A 23097-nucleotide genomic window follows, 5' to 3' on the forward strand; every position below is an offset into this window, starting at 1 on the left:
TTCTTTTGCGTGGGTCCGGCGGGCTCTTCGTGTTTGCTCCTTGTTGTTGTTTACGTTAGAGCGGATTGCGCGGAGCCTGGGTATTCCGTTGGCAAAAGAAAAAACAGAAGGGCCGGTGACTGCTCTATGTTTTTTAGGTATTGAAATTGATACACTGGCAATGGAATGCCGATTGCCTGAGGGGAAGCTTCTGGATTTGAAGGCGTCGGTGCGGTTTTTGTATCAGGCCAAGAAGGTGCGGTTGCGGGACTTGCAGTCAGTGCTCGGGAAATTGAATTTCGCTTGTCGCATCATGCCGATGGGGCGGATATTTAATAGGAGGCTGGCAAGTGCAACCGCGGGGGTAAGAGCTCCGAATCACTTTGTCAGAGTGACAAAAGTGATGAAGGGGGATTTGTTGGTTTGGGAGAAGTTCTTGGACCGGTACAACGGTCGGACTCTTTGGATGAGCAAGGCTGTGTCCAATAGCCAGTTGGAGTTGTATACTGATGCGGCTGGAGCGACAGGTTTTGGGGCAATTTTTCAGACGCACTGGTGTGTTGGAAAATGGCCAAAGCTTTGGGTGGAAGCAGGTCTGGTGAGGAATTTGGCGCTGCTGGAATTGTTTCCCATAATTGTAGCAGTGGAGTTATGGGGCCCCGTTTTTTCCGGGAGAAGGGTTTGCATGCATTGTGACAACATGGCGGTGGTGCATTCCATTAATGCGCTGTCGGCAAAATCCCCGCCGGTTGTGGGGTATTTAAGGCACTTGGTGTTGCGTTGTTTGGAGTTGAACATTTGCGTGGTGGCTCGGCACGTGCCAGGGATTCGAAACGAGGTGGCTGACGCGCTATCACGGTTTCAGTTTTGCAGGTTCAGGAAGCTGGTGCCGGGAGCGGACGCGGATGGAGAACCTTGCCCGGACGGGCTGTGGGACCTGGCATCGGTGTAGCTTTTGAGGGGATTAGGAGATCGGTGTCTGAGTCTACTTGGTGCCGATATCAGGCGGTGTGGAAGGAATGGGCAGAGTTGGAAAGAAGGGACTTCATGGAGTCGGGTTACAAAGACCGAGTGTTGGGGGTCCTGATGTTAATTAGTGGGGATTTTTCGGCAGGTCGGTCCGTTTCGGTGATGGGTGGCAAGCTGGCGGCATTGGCCTTCCTGTTTCAGATGCAAGGGGTCCGGGATGCGACTAAGGATTTTCTGGTGCGGCAGGCAATGAAGGGTTTTCGGAAAGGGGCCCAGTCGCGTGACATGAGGCGGCCGGTGTCATTGCCTTTGTTGGGGCGTTTAGTGGGATGTTTGGGGGAATTGTGTTCGTCTCCTTTTGAGAGGGGGTTGTTTTCGGTAGCTTTTGTATTGGCGTTTTTTGGGGCCTTTCGCATTGGTGAATTGGTCAGCCCGACTAAGCAAGCAATGGGTGGTTTGATGATGGAGGATGTAATGCTGGGGGAGGATAGAGTGGAATGTCGGCTTCGTTTTTCGAAGACAGATCAGAGGGGGCGGGGGCGCTTAGTGGTGTTGTTTGCGTTACCGGGACACCAACTGTGCCCGGTGGTACAGGTTTCGGAGTTTTTAAAGGTACGCGGAGGTTACCCTGGTGTTTTCCTGCGGCATGCGGACGGATTGGCCTTGTCGCGTTACCAATTCATTGCGGTGCTGAAGATAGCCTTAGCTCGGGTGGGGGAGGAGCCAAGTGAATATGGGTCTCACTCCTTCCGGATTGGGGCGGCAACGGAAGCCGCCAGGTGGGGCTTGAGTGAGGATTGTATCCGGCGGATTGGGAGGTGGGAGTCTTCCAGGTTTCGCTTGTATATTAGGCCTCATTTGGTCAGATGATGATTCGGGGGTGGGGAATTCCTGTTTTGTGTTTTGATGCTGGTATGTGACAATTTTCTTGGCTGTTGCTGTTTTATTCGTGGTGTTTATATTTTGTAGGGCCATGCCTTGTGTGGATCCTCGGGCACTCCTACGTGTATTGGGGAGCGTTGCGGGCGGATGTGCGTCACGATGGTCGGCAGCTTGGAGTGTCGGTGACGGAGGCCCGAGTAAAGTGGCTGGGAATTCGGGGCATGACCTGGGGTAGGGTGCGCCCAGAGGTGGCTTATTATAGCCGTATGGATCGTGACCCGGATGTGTTAATTTTACACGTGGGTGGGAATGATTTGGGAGTAAGGTCGGCAAGGGAATTGAAAAGGGACATAAAGTTGGACCTGTTACATTTGTGGAGGGCGTTTCCGGGCATTGTGATCGTTTGGTCGGACATCATAGCTCGGACGCAGTGGCGTTTTGGTAGGTCGGTGGACCGTATTAATAGGGCTCGGAGTAAGCTGAACCGGGCAATTGGCAGGTTTGTGGCACGGAATGGTGGTTTGGTGGTGCGGCATAGAGAATTGGAGGAGTCCACGGAACAGTACCTAAGGGGAGATGGGGTTCACCTGACCGATGTGGGTCTGGATTTATGGATGTTGGGTTTGAGGGATGGCCTGGAGCAAGCACTTGGGGTGTGGGGGGCCCGGGCCAAGTAAGGTGGTCACTTGGCCGGTCTGTGGCGGGGGGATAGGTCCGTCTGAGAGGTTGGGAGTACCGACAGTCGGTTGGTTGGTACGAAGTCGCTCAAGGGGAGTGGCTTCGGAGTGGATGGGAACTTGCAGGCGGAGGTCCTGCAGGTCCTGGGTGGGGGTAATTAACGATGGAACGTTATTACCCCTCACCTTGGGCCGGTTGGTCACGGCCGAGGTGGTCCTCTGGGCCGGTTTGGAGGTTACGGCCGGGGGGTTAAGAATGATGGTTGTTTCCCTCTCGGATGGATCTATCGGTGGTTTTGGTTATAAGGGTATATATGTATAAAGGTTATGTTTAACAATGGGTGGCATGTTGAGCCACGAGTTTGGTATACATATATACAGTTAAATAAAAGCTGTGGCCATTCCTTGCAATAAAGTCGTAGTTATCGTCTTTATTTAAGTAAATATGGTATGGGGGGTAGAACCTGTTAACCTGCTTATCCCTTATAGATGCGTCAAGAAGGGCAGTGAGCCCCATAGGGGTGAGCAGGCCCATGACGATCGGGAGGGTGCAGGGTAGTAAGGAATTAAAGGTTTTGGTTGGGGATGAGGGAGGTAGATGGGGGCATGGGATTGGTGGTTGGTACTGGAGGGGGGATTGGTGGAGAGCAAGGAAGGGGTGGGGGCGTAGTTTGAGGTATAAAGAGAATGTAAAGTGTGTTACCTCCCCTTTCGTCGCTTGAACTTTGTGCCCACCCGCCCGCCCTTATTATATAAAAAAAAAAAAAAGGAGAAAAAGATAAAAAAAAAAAAAAAAAAAGGGAGAGTAATATATGCATAAAGAAAAAAAAAAAAAAAAAAAAAAAAAAGAACGACAAAGGGGGTGATGGTTTTTGTCAAAAAAAAATAGAAGAAAAATGTTTGTTTTGTTGTCACAGCGGGGGGATAGGTCCGTCTCAGAGGTTGGGAGTACCGACAGTCGGTTGGTTGGTACGAAGTCGCTCAAGGGGAGTGGCTTCGGAGTGGATGGGAACTTGCAGGCGGAGGCCCATTAACGATGGAACGTTATTACCCCTCACCTTGGGCCGGTTGGTCACGGCCGAGGTGGTCCTCTGGGCCGGTTTGAGGTTACGGCCGGGGGGTTAAGAATGATGGTTGTTTCCCTCTCGGATGGATCTATCGGTGGTTTTGGTTATAAGGGTATATATGTATAAAGGTTATGTTTAACAATGGGTGGCATGTTGAGCCACGAGTTTGGTATACATATATACAGTTAAATAAAAGCTGTGGCCATTCCTGCAATAAAGTCGTAGTTATCGTCTTTATTTAAGTAAATATGGTATGGGGGGTAGAACCTGTTAACCTGCTTATCCCTTATAGATGCGTCAAGCATATCTATATCTTGCATTCATTGTTTGCATGCTCTAGCAATTCAGAGTGCAACTGTCTTATTTTGTTACTGTATATCATGTTCAGTTTTGCACCTGTTCAGACTGCATTTTGGAAGTGCCGTCAGTCTTTTTGTCTAGACTGCAGATTTATAGACAGAGAAGAGCAGCTGGCTTAGCTAATGAAATAAGCAGTCAACCACACCTCCTCACTCTCCATTTATGTGCTGACACAGAAAATGCTGTCCTAGGCCTCTGCCACACTCACGTGAAATTCACGCACGTGCCGAGAGACACGTATTTCCCCTGCGTGTTGCGTGCAGGTAAGTACGTGTCTCTGGTACGTGCGGGACACGTGTGTTCTACGTGTGCTATCCGCGATAGCACACGTAGAACCGGTAATTTACATACTCACGTGGTCCTTCCTGCTGTCCGTGGTGCTGATCCTCGGTCTCCAGCCCTCCCGTCTCCCCGCTGCTGCTGCTGCCAGGCAGTAAAATGAATATTCAATGAGAATAATGAGCGGCGGTCGGCAGCAAGAGGCAGCAGCGGCAGAGACAGGAGGGCTGGAGAAGGTGAGTTAATGTTTGGGTTTTTTTTCACCGACACGTGTGTTTTCTCCGGTGCGTGTCACACGGGACCGCATCCACACTACACCCGTGTGGTACGGGTGCGGGCCGTGTGACACTCGTGCTGAGGGAGAAAACACTGACATGTCAGCGCTTTAAAAAACGCACACACGTACAAACGCACACGGACACACGTTCCATGTGGTTTTACGTGTGTGTGCCTGCTACAATAGGGTAGCATTGCTTAACGTGTCTCCGTGCCGCCGGTACGTGTAAAAAAATGACAAACACGTGTCGGCGGCACGGATGTGTGTCGCAGGCCTTAGGCTGTGCACTGAACCATAGCCAAACTGCCAGAACTCAGAATGGGGAACATCTGTCTTAAGGGAAACTGGTCTATTAGAACTGTATAATCAAGTTATTTTACCTATTTAAATTTAATGTATGTATATTTTTTTTACATGGAAAATCGTTATTTTCAAAAACAAGTGACAACTCTTAAACTGGTGAACTTCACCTCTACTCAGCTAAATGGGGAGAATAGCCACTGGCAGCCATTTCGGAAACCGTTCTAGGCTTGTCCAACAGCAGGCTTATTAAACCTTTCACATTGTAAATAATTCTTTTTTCATGCATTTCTCCTGGCAGTGCTCGCCCATCTCACTCCTGTGGTCTGTTTACTGACTACAATACTCCATGGGAAGCTGTGCAAAATAGTACTCGCTCAACACTGCCCACTATAGCCCTGACTGTACTGACGTATTTAACATCTGACATTGGTGCTTATGGACTGCTGTTAATCCTGAGGTACGTCCCACAAAGTCATATCCAGTAGAATGTTATGTATGAATTATAATGATATTGTGTCACTGCTAGTAATCGCTAATATTTTATCTTTCTGCCCTGATATTACGGTATGTGCTCACACTGATGTTGGCTGCATAGTTGAAACTCTATCCATGTGCGAGTGCCAGAGGCCCAAGGATTTTGTTTCACAGTTGAATGGCAACAATTGGCTGGAGATTCGGTGCCACGTCTAGCAGCAATATGTGGCGTGTAGGGATGAGCAAAATGATTTGAAAGACTTTGGTCCAGTGCAGTGGCCACATTCGAAGTCTGTAGCAGTCAGATAGGAGCCCTGCAAATTTCCTTCTACCTGCCGCAATTCCCAGCGCTTCTTCTGCTTCATAGGCCCAGCACAATGTCACCAAGTGGGGTGACACAACTATGATGTTGCACCATGCTTACTAATTAGAAGTGGTGCCAGGAACAAATTAAAGGAGATTTGCAGGGCTCCTGTCCAGCCGCCACAGACTTCCAGTGCAACCGCCGTACCAGTGTCCTAAGCATATGCACTCATCTTCGGTGAAATGCTTAGCAAAATCTTTTAGAACCAATTCAAGCAATGATCACTTTAAGTGATACTTGAGCCCAGTGTTAGGCGGGCTTTGCACACTGCGACATCGCAGGTGCGATGTCGGTGGGGTCAAATTGAAAATGACGCACTTCCGGCATCGCATGCGACATCGCAGTGTGTAAAGCCTAGATGATACGATTAACGAGCGCAAAAGCGTCGTTATCGTATCATCGGTGCAGCGTCGGCGTAATCCATGATTACGCTGACGCGACGGTCCGATGTTGTTCCTCGCTCCTGCGGCAGCACACATCGCTGTGTGTGAAGCCGCAGGAGCGAGGAACATCTCCTACCGGCCTCACTGCGGCTTCCGTAGGATATGCGGAAGGAAAGAGATGGGCAGGATGTTTACATCCTGCTCATCTCCGCCCCTCCGCTCCGATTGGCCGCCTGCCGTGTGACGTCACAGTGACGCCGCACGACCTGCCCCCTTAACAAGGAGGCGGGCCGCCGGCCACAGGGAAGTCGCACGGCAGGTGAGTGTGTGTGTGAAGCTGGCGTAGCGATAATTTTCGCTACGCCAGCTATCACCACATATCGCTGCTGCGACGGGGGCGGGCACTATCGCACTCGGCATCGCAGCATCGGGCTGCGATGTCGCAGTGTGCAAAGCCCGCCTTAGACTGGGACGGTAGAGGGCCACCAAAAGCATTGACTCTGGGGGCCCACTGATCAACTATATGCAAATATTATAGTCAAAAATTTACCTATGTTCCTATATCATAACATACTGGGAAGTTTGTAAAATAACTGTCGAGATGCTTCATTTCTCTGTATATAGTGAATCAAGTGTATTGTGCTAACTACTGATCATGTTTGGGGGGTAAGTGACATACTACTGCAAAGGGGCCCACCGGAGAATTCTCCTGTTCTCCTGTGGGCCAGTCCGAGCCTGCTTAAGCCCGATTCATTGACACCAGTGTTTTGCATGGCAGTCCTAATGAGTGGGGTCTCTAGAGTGAGATGCATTTCTGGCAGAAATGTTACTCCAGTCACAGTCTATTAATCAAAATTTTTTTGTCCTTTGTTATAGTCTTGTTCTCACTTGCTATGTCTCCCGTGTCCGTCAGAATGAACTAGATGTGGAACAGCTCAGGGACCACCTGTCTAATGTAAGCAAAAATGAATAAAAAATGAACTAGTTATACAGTATGGGATGTTTTCCTTCAGTGGATGTAAGTTGCAGATTTCTAAAAATCTATAAACAGGAATAGAAAAAATATATTGGTACATATTTGTGAAAAGTGTCTAAGTCTGCACAATATAAAACGGACTCGCATTTTTCGTTGTAGACATGTTTATGATTCTTTTGCATATTCATACATTTTGTCTAAAAGCCTTTATACAGTCCCTGACAGAAGTTCTATTGATTATCCATGTTATGTAAATAAAAGCTTATAACCTGACTTTAAATTCATCCATTGGTTTCATAAATGACTCTTTTGAAAGCTGAAACCCTCCCAAATTTGGTTTGAGTTATGAAAATAAAGTTGCTGCAAAGCTGAAATATTAATCATTTAATGAACACAGAAAGGTCAGATTTTGGCAAGACAAAAGTTTTGTCGCCTTGTTATATAATCCACCCAATCCTAGTTTACATCCTCACCTGTACTCTCTAAATGATTGGTTAATTAGTGGCTGTGTATAAAAAGAAACCCAACACCCTAGACCTTCACTTGAACCTTTAATGTGTCTCAGCGTCAAGTACAAAGAATTAAAAAAAGATTTGAAGAGACTGGAGATGTTTTTGACAAGCCAAGGTCCGGCAGACCCCGCAAGACAACTGCTCAGGAGGAACGTTTGTTGGTTTGAAAATTCAAAACCAGACCCTCTTCTACTGCAGCAGAGCTCCAAAAGGCCTGGTCACCTCAAGTCCCTGTGTCAACTAGAACAGTTTTTAGGATTCTGTCTCGAAATGGCCTTAATGGTTGAATCAGAGCCCAGAAGCCAGCACTAAACAAAAGGCAATTAAAAAAACGTGTGGCATTTGCCAAGTTCCACAGCTTGCTAAACAGGTGGATGCTGGAAAAGTGGCAGAAGGTGGATTTCTCTGATGAATCTTCAGTTGAATTACACCACAGCTGCCGCAAATACTGTAGGAGACCTACTGGACTCCGTATGGATCCAGAAAACAGTTAAGTTTGGTGGTGGAAAGATCATGGTCTGGGGTTACATTCAGTATGGTTGTGTGCAAAACATTTGCAAGGTGGAAGGCAATATCAATAGCATAAAATATCAAGTAGTATTATCTAACTCTTACATTCCCAATCATAAAAGAGGTCAAATTCTGCAGCAGGATGGTGCTGCATCTCATACATCCATCTCTACAACAAAGTTCCTCCTGGCAAAGAAGATCAAGGTGCTCAAGGACTGGCCAGCCCAGTCACCAGACATGAACATCATTGAGCATGTTTGGGGAAGGATGAAAGAGGAAGCTTTTAAGACAAAATGAAAGAATCTAGGTGAACTCTGGGAGGCATGTAAGACTGAATTCTTTGCTATTCCTGATGACTTCATCAATAAATTGTATGAATCATTGTTGAACCACATGGATGCAGTCCTTCCAGCTCATGGAAGTCACACAAAATATTAAATATGGCTCTAATAGCACCACAATTTCATTCACCAATGTTATGCAACATATTTTTGTATTAGAAGTTAATTATTTGTTTGAATTTCACATTACTTTCTGTGGGCGACAAAACTTTTGTCTTGCCAAAATCTGACCTTTCTGTGTTCATTAAATGATCAATATTTCAGCTTTGCAGCAACTTTATTTTCATAATCTAAACCAAATTTGGGAGGGTTTCAGCTTTCAAAAGAGTAATTTATAAAACCAATGGATGAATTTAAAGTCAGGTTATAAGCTTTTATTTACATAACATGGATAAGCGACAGAACTTCTGTCAGGGACTGTACACGCAAGTAGAAAGTGAGAATGGAATAGAAGACTTAGTAATTTTTTTTATCAATAAACAAAATGCAAGGTGAATGAACAAAACTTAAATCTTAAACAAATCAATATTCAGTGTGATGCCTGATCACTCTTTGCCTGCAAAACATCATCAAAGCATTGATTCTTCTAGGTACACTTGCAAACACTTATGGAAGGAACTTCAGAAAGTTTGTTCCAAGCCTCTTGGAGAACTAACCACAGATCTTATGTGGATCTAGGCTTGTACAAACTATTCTGTCTCTTCATGTAATTCCACACACATGCAATGATGTTGATTGAGTTCAGGACTTTTTCACTTCCAGGACTTGGTCTTCTTTACACTGAAGATCGTTGTTAATGACATTGGCTGTATGTTTGAGGTAGTTGTTTTGCTGAAGAATACATTTGGAGCCAATCAGTTGGTTGTGGTGGTGGTATTGAATGATGGAAAAGTGTCTGCATGTATTTCTTAGTATAAAAAGCACCAAGAAAAAACGAGGACAGTAGGTCAACCAAGGAAATTTAGTTTAGCAAATGAAAGACACACCATATTTACTTCTCTTCAAAATGAGAAGACAACCAGCAGTGCCTTCAGTTCAGGCCTGGCAGCAACCAGTGAAGGGGGCTTTACACGGTGCGACCGATTGTGCAATTTCACAATCGATCGTACCCGCCCCCGTCCTTTTTGCGTCACGGGCAAATCGCTGCCCGTGTCGCACAAAGTCGGTAACCCCCGTCACACATACTTACCTCTCGTGCGACCTCGCTGTGGGCGGCGAACGTCCACTTCCTGGAGTGGGAGGGACGTTCGGCGTCACAACGACGTCACACGGCCGCCGGCCAATAGAAGCGGAGGAGCGGAGATGAGCGGGACGTAAACATCCCGCCCACCTCCTTCCTTCCACATAGAGCCGGCGGCGGCCGCGGGAGGCAGGTGAGCTGCTCATCGTTCCCGTGGTGTCACACGGAGCGACGTGTGCTACCACGGAAACGATGATCAACTAAATTAAACGATATTATGGAACCTAGCGAGCAGTACACGACTCACGATTTGTGAGCGATACTGCGTCGCTAGGAGGTGTCACACAGGCCGGCATCGCCAGCGATGCCGGATGTGCGTCACAAAAACCGTGACCCCGACGATCTATCGCATGATAGATTGTCTGGTGTAAAGCAGCCTTGAGACCCGCAACACCTATATACTGTCTTGAAAAGTCAGGACAGTAGTGATCTTCATGGAAGAATTGTGGACGAAACCCAAACTCAACATGGATACAGAGGCAAATGACTGACTCAACCATACACAAAAACTCACGAACTTGGTTGAAGAAAAATGGCAGCAGGTGCTCTGGACTGGTGAATCACAGTGTGAAATACTTGGCTGTAACAGAAAGCAATTTTCTTAAGGGCTGGAGAGCAGATCAATAATGAGAATATGTAGGCAACAATGATGCATGGTGGAAGTTACTTGTAACTTTGGGGCTGGATTTTAGCAAATGGAGTTGTGGATTTGGTCAAGATTAATGGTGTCTTCAATGATACTTATTTATTATGCAATACCATCTGGAAAGCATCTCTTTGGCTCCTAATTTAATCTGCAGCATGATAATGTCCTCCAACATACAGCCAATGTCATTAAGAACTAAGTTCCGGGTAAATAAGGACATGGAATCCTGGAAGTGATGATGTGGTCCTCACAGGCCCTGATCTTGCCATCATTTAGTCTTTATGGAATTACAGTACATCAAGAAAAGCAACCGCACAAGCCTACCTTCACAGAAGATCTGTGGTTATTTTCCCAAGATGTTTGGAACCACATCCCTGACAAGTTTCTTCATAAACTGTATGAATGTGTACTAATAAAAATTGATTATGACAAGGAGTGGTCAAATATTGATTTTATTTAGATTGATCTATTAATTCACTTTGCATTAAGTGATAAAAATATACTATTAACAATTTTTTTAAAACATTTTACTTTTCAGTATTTGTTTTCACACCTGCCTAAAACTGTTGCACCGAACTATATATATATTTATATATTCTAATTTTTTTTTCTATAAAACTATAAATTAAAGTCAATGCCAAGATTGAAACCAGGAGCTTCTGATACTGAAGGTAGAAGCTTTACCACTGAGGCACAAGCTGGAGTATTACATATTTGTGTTTCAAAGTCATGAGTGTGACTAAAAAAATGAAAGTCTTTATTGAACCTTGTATTTTCTCCCCGAATTTGCATGGGTTTCCTCCAGTTACTCCAGTTTTCTCCCACATTCCATAGACATACTGAAAGGGAATCAAGATTGTGAGCCCCAATGGGGACAGTGATTATAATCTCTATAAAGTTCTGCGGAATATAATGGCGCTATATAAGCAGTGCATAATAATAACTTAAAGTGAACTTGTCAGGTGCAATATGCACCCAGAGCCACAAGCAGTTCTGAGTGCATATTGCTAGTCTCTGCCTAATCATCCCTGTATACACCAGTATAGATAAAGGGATCTTTAGAAAAAGTATTTCTAAAGATCTTATATCGTATGCTAATGAGCGTGGGGACTAGTCCCAAGGGCGTTATATCCCCCGACTAGCTGCCCTCTGCTAACACGCCCACAGGGGTGTATTCAATGCAGCGTCACCAGTGGGTGCTGTGACCGCGCTCCTGAATGCCCGGCACTTGCAGTCATGCGCAGTATGAAGTCGGGGGTACGTGTCCCGGCTTCATAGAGGTCTTGTGTGTATGACTGGAAGTGCCCGGCATTTGGTCACAGCAGACACAGGTACGCGCGGCACCCCTGGTGACGCTGTATTGAATAGCATGTTAGTACGCCCCTGTGGGCATGCTAACAAGCTAGGAGGACGGACTAGTTGGGGGATATAACACCCTTGGGACTAGTCCCAGTGCTCATTAGAATAAGATAAAAGATCTTTACAAATAGTTTTTCTAAAGATCTCTTTATCTATGCTAGTGTATACAGGGACTGACAGGCAGGGATTAGCAATATACACCCAGAACTGCTCGTGGTGCTGGGTGCATATTGGACCTGACCGGTTCCCTTTAAATAACTTTTACTTGGATGCTTGTGCAGGGTAAGGCGCCGCTCATATCAGCGGTATTTTGCCACAGGGCCAGATGCGGTACAAATGCGTTTCAGCTCAGTTCATCTCCAATGGAGTCATGGCGGGATTTGATTCCATAGGAAATGAATGGAGCGGAAAAGCATTTGTACCGGATCTGGCCCTGCGGCAAAATACCGCTGATATGAGCGTGGCCTAAATGGTAAATGATGCCAAATATCACCAGTGTTCCTTTGATGTGCTGTGGAAGGAGACAGATGTCTCTGAAACGCGTAGACCTGTACGAACGATTAAGAGATTATATTAATATACCATTGAGTATCAGCGCGGTATATACCCGATTTCTACTTATGTCCTACTACACCAAGTGGTATAATTTGCGCCACGTTTTTCTTTCACATTTTGATGAAAGATAGTCACAATTATGTGCCAAATTTAGACATTCCTAAGCCTCAGCCACGTTAACGTTTTCAGTTGCAAAGTGTCAAGTATGTTACAAATAGTTTAACATATGTTTAAAGAGAACCTCTCAGCCCGATTTTGTAAAGTAAGGTAAATACATAATTGTAATACTGATTACATGGATACATTTAGTGCACACTTTGTGGTTCTTCTTTAACCACCATTTGATATTTTTTTGCTTATTTTGATTTTTGTGCACAGTGCACTTCTCCCAAGTCTCTTTCTCTGCCTCCGGGCTTTGCATGACCTGCCTCCTTTGTTTGAAATCTCAAGAAACAAGGAAAAAAGGGTTAATCCATGCTGCCGTGGAAGAAATTACAAAGTGGCAGAAGTCGTGGATTGTGAGTTAAGTCAACGCATTTCTGAAAATAGATATCTCCTTCATCAATACAAAATCACATTGGTAACGTGATTTTGTCTTGATGACGGAGATATGCATTCTCTGAAATGCGTTGATTTAATAAATCACGATACAGGACTTATGCTACTTTGTCATTTCTTCCACAGCAGTGTGGATTAACCCCCTTTTTCCTAGTTCCTTTAGACTTCCATAACCATGGGACTGCTGCAGCCGTTGTATGCTATTACAGTGGTTGTGACTCTCACAACCACACAAGGTGAGTATCTTAATTACTTGCATACACCTGTCCTTCCTGGGTAAGACCCTATTGCGCTTTTTTTTCATTCAGTATTTATAGTTTTATTTGAAATCTCAGCAGTCAGCAGTGACCTATCATCCACATGCAGGAGGAGGGTCGGGGAATCATAGACAGGGAGGAGAAGACTCACTGTATAGTCCAGCCCCTGTGCACCAAAATCTAAAAAGCAGAAAACTTCAAATGGTGATTAAAAAAGAACAATAAACTGGATTCCCTCATTAAAGTTATAATTGTAATCAGTATTACAGCCATATCTTTACTTTACAATAAAAAGACATGTTGACAGGTTCTCTTTAGTTTAAAATGGGATCACAAACAGGTACAATTTTGTTCAGAAATATGCACTATTATCTTCAGAGAAAACATTTCATACAGGCCTGTAATGGACATTTATGACATTTCATGTGGATTTGGTATAAAGGCCCAAATGGCACATATATATTATATACACAGCTCTGGCAAGAATTTAGAGACCACTGCAAAATTTTCAGTTTTTCTGATTTTTCTCTTTATAAGACACTAGCTGTACTACCCGGGTTAATAACTGCTGTTAACAAAATAGAATGTATTAACAAAAATGTATTCTGCACACAAACAGATAGAAATGTAATTATAATGTCTGTCCTCCCCTCTGTATATATCTCTCTGTCTCTCTCTATCTCTTTGTCTGTCTGTCTCTTTCCCTGTCTGTCTCTGACTGTCTCTGTCTCTTTCTCCGTCTGTCTCAATCTCTTTCCCTGTCTGTCTATCTATCTCTGTCACTTTCCCTGTCTGTCTCTTTCCCTGTCTGTCTCTTTCCCTCTCTTTCCCTATGCTCTCGGGGTCCAGAAGTGTGAGTGTGCAAAATGTTGTGGCTGTAGCTGCGACGGTGCAGATGCCAATCCCGGACATACACACACACACACACACACACACACACACACACACACACACACACACACACACACATTCAGCTTTATCTAATATAGCTGTACTACCCGGCTTCGCCCAGGTTAATAACTGCTGTTAACAAAATAGAATATATCAACAAAAATGTATTCTGCACTCAAAAACCACAAAAGAAATTGATAGAAATGTAATTATTAATTTGTTGCCTATATTAACCAATCAGAGCTCAGATTAATTGACTGTAGCAAAATAGAAGCTAAGCTGTGATTGGTTGCTATTGGCAGCCTGATAAATCTCCAGGCAACAGAAAGCCCTCCCCCTGACAGTATATATTAGCTCTCACATACACATAATAGACAGGTCATGTGACTGACAGCTGCCGTATTTCCTATGTGGTACATTTGTTGTTCTTGTAGTTTGGCTGCTTAGTAATCAGATTTTTATTTTTGAAGGCTAATACCAGACTTGTGTGTGTGTTTTAGGGCGATTATGTGGCGAGGTTGGTGTATGTGTGGTGAAATGTGTGCTGAGGGTGGTATATGTGTTCAAGCACGTGGTAGTGTGTGGCGCATTTTGTGTGTGCGTTCATATCCCTGAGTGTGGTGAGTATCCCATGTCGGGGCCCCACCTTAGCAACTGTACGGTATATACTCGTTGGCGCCATCGCCTCATTTTTTAAGTCCCCCTTGTTCACATCTGGCAACTGTCAATTTGCCCCCAACACTTTTTGTTTCACTTTTTCCCCATTATGTAGATAGGGGCAAAATTGATTGGTAAATTGGAACGCGCGGGGTTAGAATTTCGCCTCACAACATAGCACCCGGCGCTCACCGGGATAGTAACTGTCTCTGTTTCTCTCCCATTCTCTGTCTGTCTCCCCCTCTGTATATATCTCTCTGTCTCTGTCTCTCTCTCTATCTCTTTGTCTGTCTGTCTCTTTTCCTCTTTTTCCCTATCTGTCTCTTTCCCTCTCTTTCCCTGTCTGTCTCTTTCCCTCTGTCTCTTTCCCTGTGTCTGTCTCTTTGTCTGTCTCTTTACCTGTCTTTCTCTTTCCTTCTCTTTCCCTGTCTTTGCCTGTCAGTCTGTCTCTTTGTCTGCGTCTGTCTCTTTGTGTCTGTTTCTTACCCTGTCTGTGTCTGTCTCTTTCCCTGTCTGTGTCTGTCTCTTTACCTGGCTGCATTGTGACACGCCAACATTCCATATAAGGGTGTGGCTGCGCATTCTTCTGAAGTTCTGGCTGCACTGTGACTCCCAGCTCCATTCGCTTTAATGGAGGCAGGTTTTTTGGCGAATAACTGTAAAGCGCGGGGTTAATATTTCTTCTCGAAACATAGCCTATGACGCCCCCGGGGTCCAGAAGTGTTAGTGTGCAAAATTTTGTGGCTGTAGCTGCGACGGTGCAGATGCAAATCCCGGACATACACATATACATACATACATACATACATATATATATACATACATACACACATTCAGCTTTACATATTAGATTTTTGAGTAAAATGTAATTTTTCTTTTATTCTATAAACTACTGACAACACGTCTCCGAATTTCCAAGCAATAAATTTTGTATTTATTTTCTGAAAATGAGAAATGGTCAAAATAACAAAACAATGCACAGTTTCAGACCTCAAATAATGCAAAGAAAACAAGTTCATAATCATTTATAAACAACAATACTAATGTTTTAACTCAGGAAGAGTTCAGAAATCAATATATTGTGGAATAACCATGATTTCTAATCCCAGCTTTCATGCGTCTTGGCATGCTTTCCACCAGTCTGTCACACTGCTTTTGGGTGACCTTATGCCACTCCTGGTGCAAAAACGTAAGCAGTTCTTCTTTGTTTGATGGCTTGTGACTATCCATCTTCCTCTTGATTACATTCCAGAGGTTCTCAATGGTGGTTCAGGTCTGGAGATTGGGCTGGCCATGACAGGGTTTTGATGTGGTAGTCCTTCATCCACACATTGATTAACCTATTCTGAGCTCTTCCTGAGTTAACATTAGTATTGTTGTTTCTAAATAGTTATGAACTTGTTTTCTTTGTATTATTTGAGATCTGAAAGCAATGCATTTTTTTGTTATTTTGGCCATTTATCATTTTCAGAAAATAAATACAAAATGTATTGCTTGGAAATTCGGAGACGTTGTCAGTAGTTTATAGAATAAAAGAACAATTTACATTTTACTCAAAAATATACCTATACAGAGAAAAATCAGAAAAACAGACAATTTTGCAGTGGTCTCTTAATTTTTGCCAGAGGTGTATATATATACAGTGTGTCCACCCATATCCTGTCCACCACCATTAACTTGAGAATGGCGGCAGCTGTAGGAATAGAAGTGGTGTCTAGGTATAGTAAAGTAGCCATGCGCTACGCAATGAAACCACCTATTGCGCCACCTGGTGGAAAACAACGGAGTTAGCATTTTTATCTCGAAAACTAAACGCGATAGAGAAAAAAAGTGAACTACAAAGTTGTAGGGCATCATTAATTCAATATGAATCGACACCTTGCATACAGAAATGCTATGATTAGAACGTGTAAAACTCACAAGGCAGCTGACGTGAAGCGATGCCTCATGGAGACCTTCCTACAAGTCATTGGGTATGGTGGCTGTGTGGAGTGGCCTCTACGCTCACCTGACCTGACCCCATTGGACTTCTTTCCATGAGGTCACATCAAACAGCAGATGTATGCGACCCCTCCACCAACATTGCAGGACCTACGACGACGTATTACAGATGCTTGTGAAAACGTGTCACCTACCATATTGCACAATGTGCAGCAAGATACAGTATGCTGTGCAGAGTCCAGATGTGCATTGCAGGTGACGGTGACCACTTTGAGCATCAAAGTTAAATGAACGCCATATGCGTGACCAGCATTCAATGTTTAGGGGGGGTCATGGGTTTCATATCATAGCATTTCTGTATGCAAGGTGTCGATTCATATTGAATTGATGATGCCCTACAATTTTTTAATTCACTTTTTTCTCTATCTCGTTCCGTTTTCAAGATAAAAATGCTAACTCCGTTGTTTTCCATCAGGTGGCGCTATAGGTGGTCAGGATATGGGTGGACACACTGTATGTGTGTGTGTGTATGGAACACACATAGCAAAATAACAAAGCAAAAAAGATTATTTAAACAGGCTTACTGTTTTCAGAAAAAGTACTGCCCTGGCTGCAGTTTGTTAAAGGACAGCAAACCATGCCTTACTCACCTCTCCTGGGTCCACTGACAAGTCTCTTCCAGTGCTTTCAGTGTCTGGCATTGGCTTCAAAGCTAATGTAAAATTGAGAGCGTAGCAGCCAATCAGTGAGTTCAGAGGCTTTCAAGAGGGCGTTCCATCTACACAGGCAGAACCTCTTATCTCACTGTTTGGCTGCCATGCTTTCAACATGACATTAGTGCCGCAGCCACTGGTAGACTCTAGAGCAGTGTTCCCAACTCCAGTCCTCACGGCCCCCAACAGGTCATGTTTTCAGGATTTCCTTAGCATTGCACAGGTGATGGAAGCAGTATAATGGCATCACCTGTGCAAAGCTAAGGAAATCCTTCAACCATGACCTGTCGGGGGCAGTGAGGATTGGAGTTTGGGAATCCCTGCTCTAGAGGGTTGCAATGGAGACTTGCTGGTGGACCCAGGAAAGGTGAGTCCAGTGTGTGTTTTTTTTTTTTTAATAAACTGCAGCTGAGGCAGAATATTTTAAGAAAGCGAATAACCTCTTTAAAATATATATTTTTTTCAAATCAACATCTTTAAAGGGGTTCTCCTGCACTGTAAAAAAAGAAGGGAATTTTGTTTACTTACCGTAAATTCCTTTTCTTCTAGCTCCTATTGGGAGACCCAGACAATTGGGTGTATAGCTTCTGCCCTCCCCTCTGCCTATACACCCTCCCGTGGATCACGGGCTCCTCAGTTTTGGTGCAAAAGCAGGAAGGAGAAAACTTATAAATTGGTCTAGGGTAAATTCAATCCGAAGGATGTTCGGAGAACTGAACCATGAACCAAAAGAACAATTCAACATGAACAACATGTGTACACAAAAGAACAACCAGCCCGAAGGGAACAGGGGCGGGTGCTGGGTCTCCCAATAGGAGCTAGAAGAAAAGGAATTTACGGTAAGTAAACAAAATTCCCTTCTTCTTTGTCGCTCCATTGGGAGACCCAGACAATTGGGACGTCCAAAAGCAGTCCCTGGGTGGGTAAAAGAATACCTCAATAACAAGAGCCGAAACGGCCCTCCTCTTACAGGTGGGCAACCGCCGCCTGAAGGACTCGCCTACCTAGACTGGCGTCTGCCGAAGCATAGGTATGCACTTGATAGTGTTTCGTGAAAGTGTGCAGACTAGACCACGTCGCTGCCTGACACACCTGCTGAGCCGTAGCCCGGTGCCGCAATGCCCAGGACGCACCCACGGCTCTGGTAGAATGGGCTTTCAGCCCTGAAGGAAGCGGAAGCCCAGAAGAACGGTAGGCTTCGAGAATCGGTTCCTTGATCCACCGAGCCAAGGTTGACTTTGAAGCCTGCGAACCCTTACGCTGGCCAGCGACAAGGACAAAGAGCGCATCTGAACGACGCAGGGGCCCCGTGCGAGACACGTAGAGCCAGAGTGCTCTCACCAGATCCAAAGAGTGCAAATCCTTTTCACATTGGTGAATTGGATTAGGGCAAAATGAAGGTAAGGAGATATCCTGATTGAGATGAAAAGTAGATACCACCTTAGGGAGAAATTCCGGAACCGGACGCAGAACCACCTTATCCTGGTGAAACACCAGGAAGGGGGCTTTGCATGATAGCGCTGCAAGCTCAGACACTCTCCGGAGTGATGTAATTGCCACTAGAAAGGCCACCTTTTGCGAAAGACGTGATAAGGAGACATCCCGCAGCGGCTCGAAAGGTGGTTTCTGAAGAGCCGTTAGCACCCTGTTAAGATCCCAGGGCTCCAGCGGACGCTTGTAAGGGGAGACTATGTGGCAAACTCCCTGCAGGAACGTGCGGACCTGCGGAAGCCTGGCTAGACGCTTTTGAAAAAATACGGAGAGCGCCGATACTTGGCCCTTGAGAGAGCCGAGTGACAAACCCTTGTCCATCCGGATTGGAGGAATGAAAGAAAAGTGGGTAAGGCAAACGGCCATGGAGAGAAACCGTTATCAGAGCACCAGGATAAGAAGATTTGCCAAGACCTGTAATAGATCATTCACTAATGCGTCCCCCTCAGGTGTATCAAGGTTAAGGGCGACGTCAGGGTCAGAACCCTGAGCTCCGACGTCTGCCTCGTCCTCCAGAGAGTCCTCAAGCTGGGAACCCAAGCAGCGTGAGGAAGTCGGGGAAGATTCCCAGCGAGCCCGCTTAGCCCGTCTAGGACTGTGGTCCTGGCAGGAGTCCTCCGCGTGGGACCTAGGGCCCAACCTGGGAGCGCGCTGCGGCTCGGACCGAGAGGGGCCTGGAGGTGACGATCCAACAGGGGCCGGGGCCTGTGTAAGGACCGGTCTGGACTGCAAAGCTTCTAGCAGCTTGGCAGACCATTTGTCCATAGACTGAGCCATGGATTGTGAAAGTGACTCAGAGAGTTTCTCAGCAAAAGAGGAGAACTCTGTCCCTGGCACCTGGACAGGGGGAGCAGGGGGGTCTACATGAGCCGAGGGGTCCACTAGTGACCGAGGCTCCGGCTGAGCAAGTGAAACAGGGGTCGAGCATTGCTCACAGTGAGGGTAGGTGGAACCCGCAGGTAACATAGCCCCACAAGAGGTACAGGCCGCAAAAAACCCCTGTGCCTTAACAGCTTTGCTCCTTGTGGACGACATGCTGTTGTCTCCTAGGAGAATGATCACTAAGGGTATATGGGCAAAAACAGGGTATACAGCCCGACCGAACAGAAATATGTATATAAATACGTATCTATTCCGGCACCCTAGGGGGGACCAGCACCGGGTGAACGGTGTGGCTTACCAACCGCTAACAAGCGGAGTGTGTGCCTCCAGATTCCCAGCTTTAGGTCCCCTGGAGCTGCAGAGCTGTCCTGAGAATCCTCCACCGGCAGAATGCCCAAAAAATGGCTGGCGGAGATCTCAGGGGAGGAGTGGAGCCGTGGGCGGCACCAGGAAAGTGCGGGAATCTGGGGTCCCCACAGTGATCAGTGAGGGGGGAGGAAACATGCAGGATGCTCCAGCCCTCACATCCGACGTCAGGTCGGCAGTCCCGCCCTTACCCCTGACAAGCAGGCCCGGGGGCGGGATTTTTGCGACTAGGCCGCGATGAAGCCGGGGACTAAATTTGAGACCGCGCCCGACAAGCAGGCACGGTCGGCGCGGAAGTCCGCCGGTCTTCACAATCCAGCAGCTGCCGCAGCGTCCGGGAAGAAGGTGCGCTCCTGCACATTCCCCAATGGGGACACAGAGTACCTTAGTTGCAGGGCCCGGTCCCTGAGGTTGAATAGACTCCGGTCCGGCAGATTCCCACTGGGGCTGCGGAGGGAGCACGGTCCCAGCAACTGGATGACCGTTCAGGATCCCACTTCTCCCAGAGCCGCTAAGGGATGGTGAAGGAGACGGCATGAGGCTCCGGCCTTTGTACCCGCAATGAGTACCTCAACCTTAACAACACCGCAGACATAGTGGGGTGAGAAGGGAACATGCCGGGGGCCCCGTGGGGGCCCTCTTTTCTTCCAACCGACATAACTAATATGAGAATGCATGAGTGGATGTGTGCCTCCTTCCACACAAAGCATAAAACTGAGGAGCCCGTGATCCACGGGAGGGTGTATAGGCAGAGGGGAGGGGGTTACACTTTTTAAAGTGTAATACTTTGTGTGGCCTCCGGAGGCAGAAGCTATACACCCAATTGTCTGGGTCTCCCAATGGAGCGACAAAGAAAATAGACTGTAGGGAACTATATTGATGAAAGCTGAAAAGAAGGTATACTTAAGGTATCCACGTCCTGCTTCAGCGCTGCTACTCCACTGACCCACAATTAATGACGTCACAGCCACTAGTGACCAGACCACTGTGGTCACTGATTGGTTGCAGGCTCAGGAAATTGGTGGTTGGGATTTATCACTTCTGGCCATTCATGGCTGCAGTCCTGGAGTTGGGGGCAGATTCCTTCGGTGAGTATAGCTTCTCTTGCTCTTTTATCCAGGTTGCTCCCTCGGTAACTTAAAAAAAAAATTGAAAACCCTTAAAGAACAATATTTAAGAAGAATACAAATGGTTGTCAGCTACAGTCAACTATTGATGTGTTAAGAACATACTGTATTAGGGCTATTGGCAACATTGATCATGTAGACAACTTGTTTCTCATTTTAGCAAATCGAAGATAAAGAATTCCTGGTACGAAGACTGAAAGAACAAGATATTCAGAGTAATACAACCGACCATTAGTTCCATACCAAGTGATTAAACCCACTGAATAGTAAATAGGAAGCTATTTGTGGTGAAAAAAAGACCTTGTCATGGAGCCACAGTAATGGAAGAAGCTTTTTTTCCTGGCTTTTTTGTAATTGTACTCAAAAGTAACATTAATAATCCATAGCAAAAACCTGGACTCCACCTCTGGTGGTTTTGTCCAAGATGCACTTTTTACCGGAATAAAGCTTCGCTATATCCACAAAGAGGTTTAAACGCTGGTTCAGATTAGATATGTGTAGCAGCGAGGCCCTGGTGCTGGAATAATAGGGAGTCTCATCCATTGGTATTCATTAGGGACTATTCACATGCTGCAGTCAGGTTGGGGTTTGACCACCATTCTGGAAATTCACGGAAATTCACGGACAATGAGATATTACCATAGTGTGTGAATAATCCTTTTCTATTTGGAGGTACTTTTGGTGGCAATTTTAGATGAGCTGATCGTTTTTACAGCATTCTCTGTATTTCAAAAATGCCTTTTCAACATGATTCTCTAGGTCTGTACAATTATGACAATACCAGACTTGTATAGATTTATTTTTATTGCAGTGGTAAAAAAAATCAGAAGAATATTAGTTTATGTTGCCATTTTTTAAGAGGCGTAAAGTTTCTATTTTTCTGTTGATGAAGTTGTATATGGTCTTATTTGATTTTAAGCGCATTTGTTAGAGTTGTAACCAAAAAATATATTTTTGTTGTTTTTATTTTTTTTATTGTTTATAGAATTTCCCCTAATTTTCATACTTCTGACAATGTGACAACGCCAAATATGTTTGTTTTTTTTATTTTTGAAATGTCTTTATTTTTAACAAGAGAAAAAAAGAATCAGTCAAATGTTTATATTTGTTAGAAGTTTTTATAAATTTTTTTACATTTACATGTACTTTTTGTTTCAATCCCCCTAGGGGACTTTAATCTGGAATTGTCTGATCACTTGTTATATACAGCTGGTGAAATAAGTATTGAACACGTCACCAATTTTCTAAGTAAATATATTTGTAAAGGTGCTATTGACATGAATTTCTCACCAGATGTCGGTAACAACCCATCCAATTCACAATTCACACAGGCAAAGAAATCAAACCATAGATGTCCATAACCTATGTTACGCTGTATATTGCAATATCTGTATTACTGTATAAAGGACAAATTATTGTATCATTTGATTCAAATCATTGTATCATTTGATTCTGATTCCAAGAACAGGCTCTTAGGTGGATCATTTTTTTCACCCCCTTGAGAGATATCTCATACTACTGCCGGAGGTAAGATGCTCTTCTCGTCCCATAGTAGAAGTAGCCATGGCCAGAGGTGGACATACCATTGGTGCAACCTGTGCAGCTGCATAGAGATACAGGAGGTAAGGGCACCAATTCCACCTCCAAAGTAAGTGGAGTTGTGCATTATGCTGAGCTGTTTGACTGCAAACGGCCCATATTCTGTTCTGAACATGGGAACTCTTCTGTCTGTGTCCTCTCCTGGCCCTTGCTGTCATACAATATGCACCTACTGAAATTCTGTAATTATGAATTTTCCTGTAACTTCTCCAACTTTTAAGAAAAATTCAATAAACATCCAATTTTTAAGCATTTATGTTCCTTCTACTATAACTTGACCAAGAAACCTGACAAACAACCAAGCTTACTACAGAGATATGGAAGCAGAACCGAGCTTACTACAGGGATACGAGACCAGGACCGAGCTTACTACAGAGATAAGGGAGCAAAACCAAGTTTACTAGAGAGGTATGGGAGCAGAACTGAGCTTACTACAGAGGTATGGGAGCAGAACTGAGCTTA

The 23097-nt window shown here is 45.2% G+C and overlaps 1 protein-coding gene across 1 annotated transcript in view; it reads left to right on the top strand.

Moving 5' to 3' along the window:
* TMC8 (transmembrane channel like 8) overlaps window positions 1–22842 on the top strand; it is a 92374-nt gene extending 69532 nt beyond the window's left edge. The window contains exons 14-16 of the mRNA XM_075347459.1: window positions 5092–5250; window positions 6891–6969; window positions 21197–22842. Of these exons, the coding sequence (XP_075203574.1) occupies window positions 5092–5250; window positions 6891–6969; window positions 21197–21271 (313 nt within the window). The 3' untranslated portion in view covers window positions 21272–22842. The remainder of the gene's footprint in view (window positions 1–5091; window positions 5251–6890; window positions 6970–21196) is intronic.
* Window positions 22843–23097: the final 255 nt, after the last annotated feature.

Source organism: Anomaloglossus baeobatrachus, chromosome 5 (genome assembly GCF_048569485.1).
Source record: "Anomaloglossus baeobatrachus isolate aAnoBae1 chromosome 5, aAnoBae1.hap1, whole genome shotgun sequence".
Taxonomy (NCBI): domain Eukaryota; kingdom Metazoa; phylum Chordata; class Amphibia; order Anura; family Aromobatidae; genus Anomaloglossus; species Anomaloglossus baeobatrachus.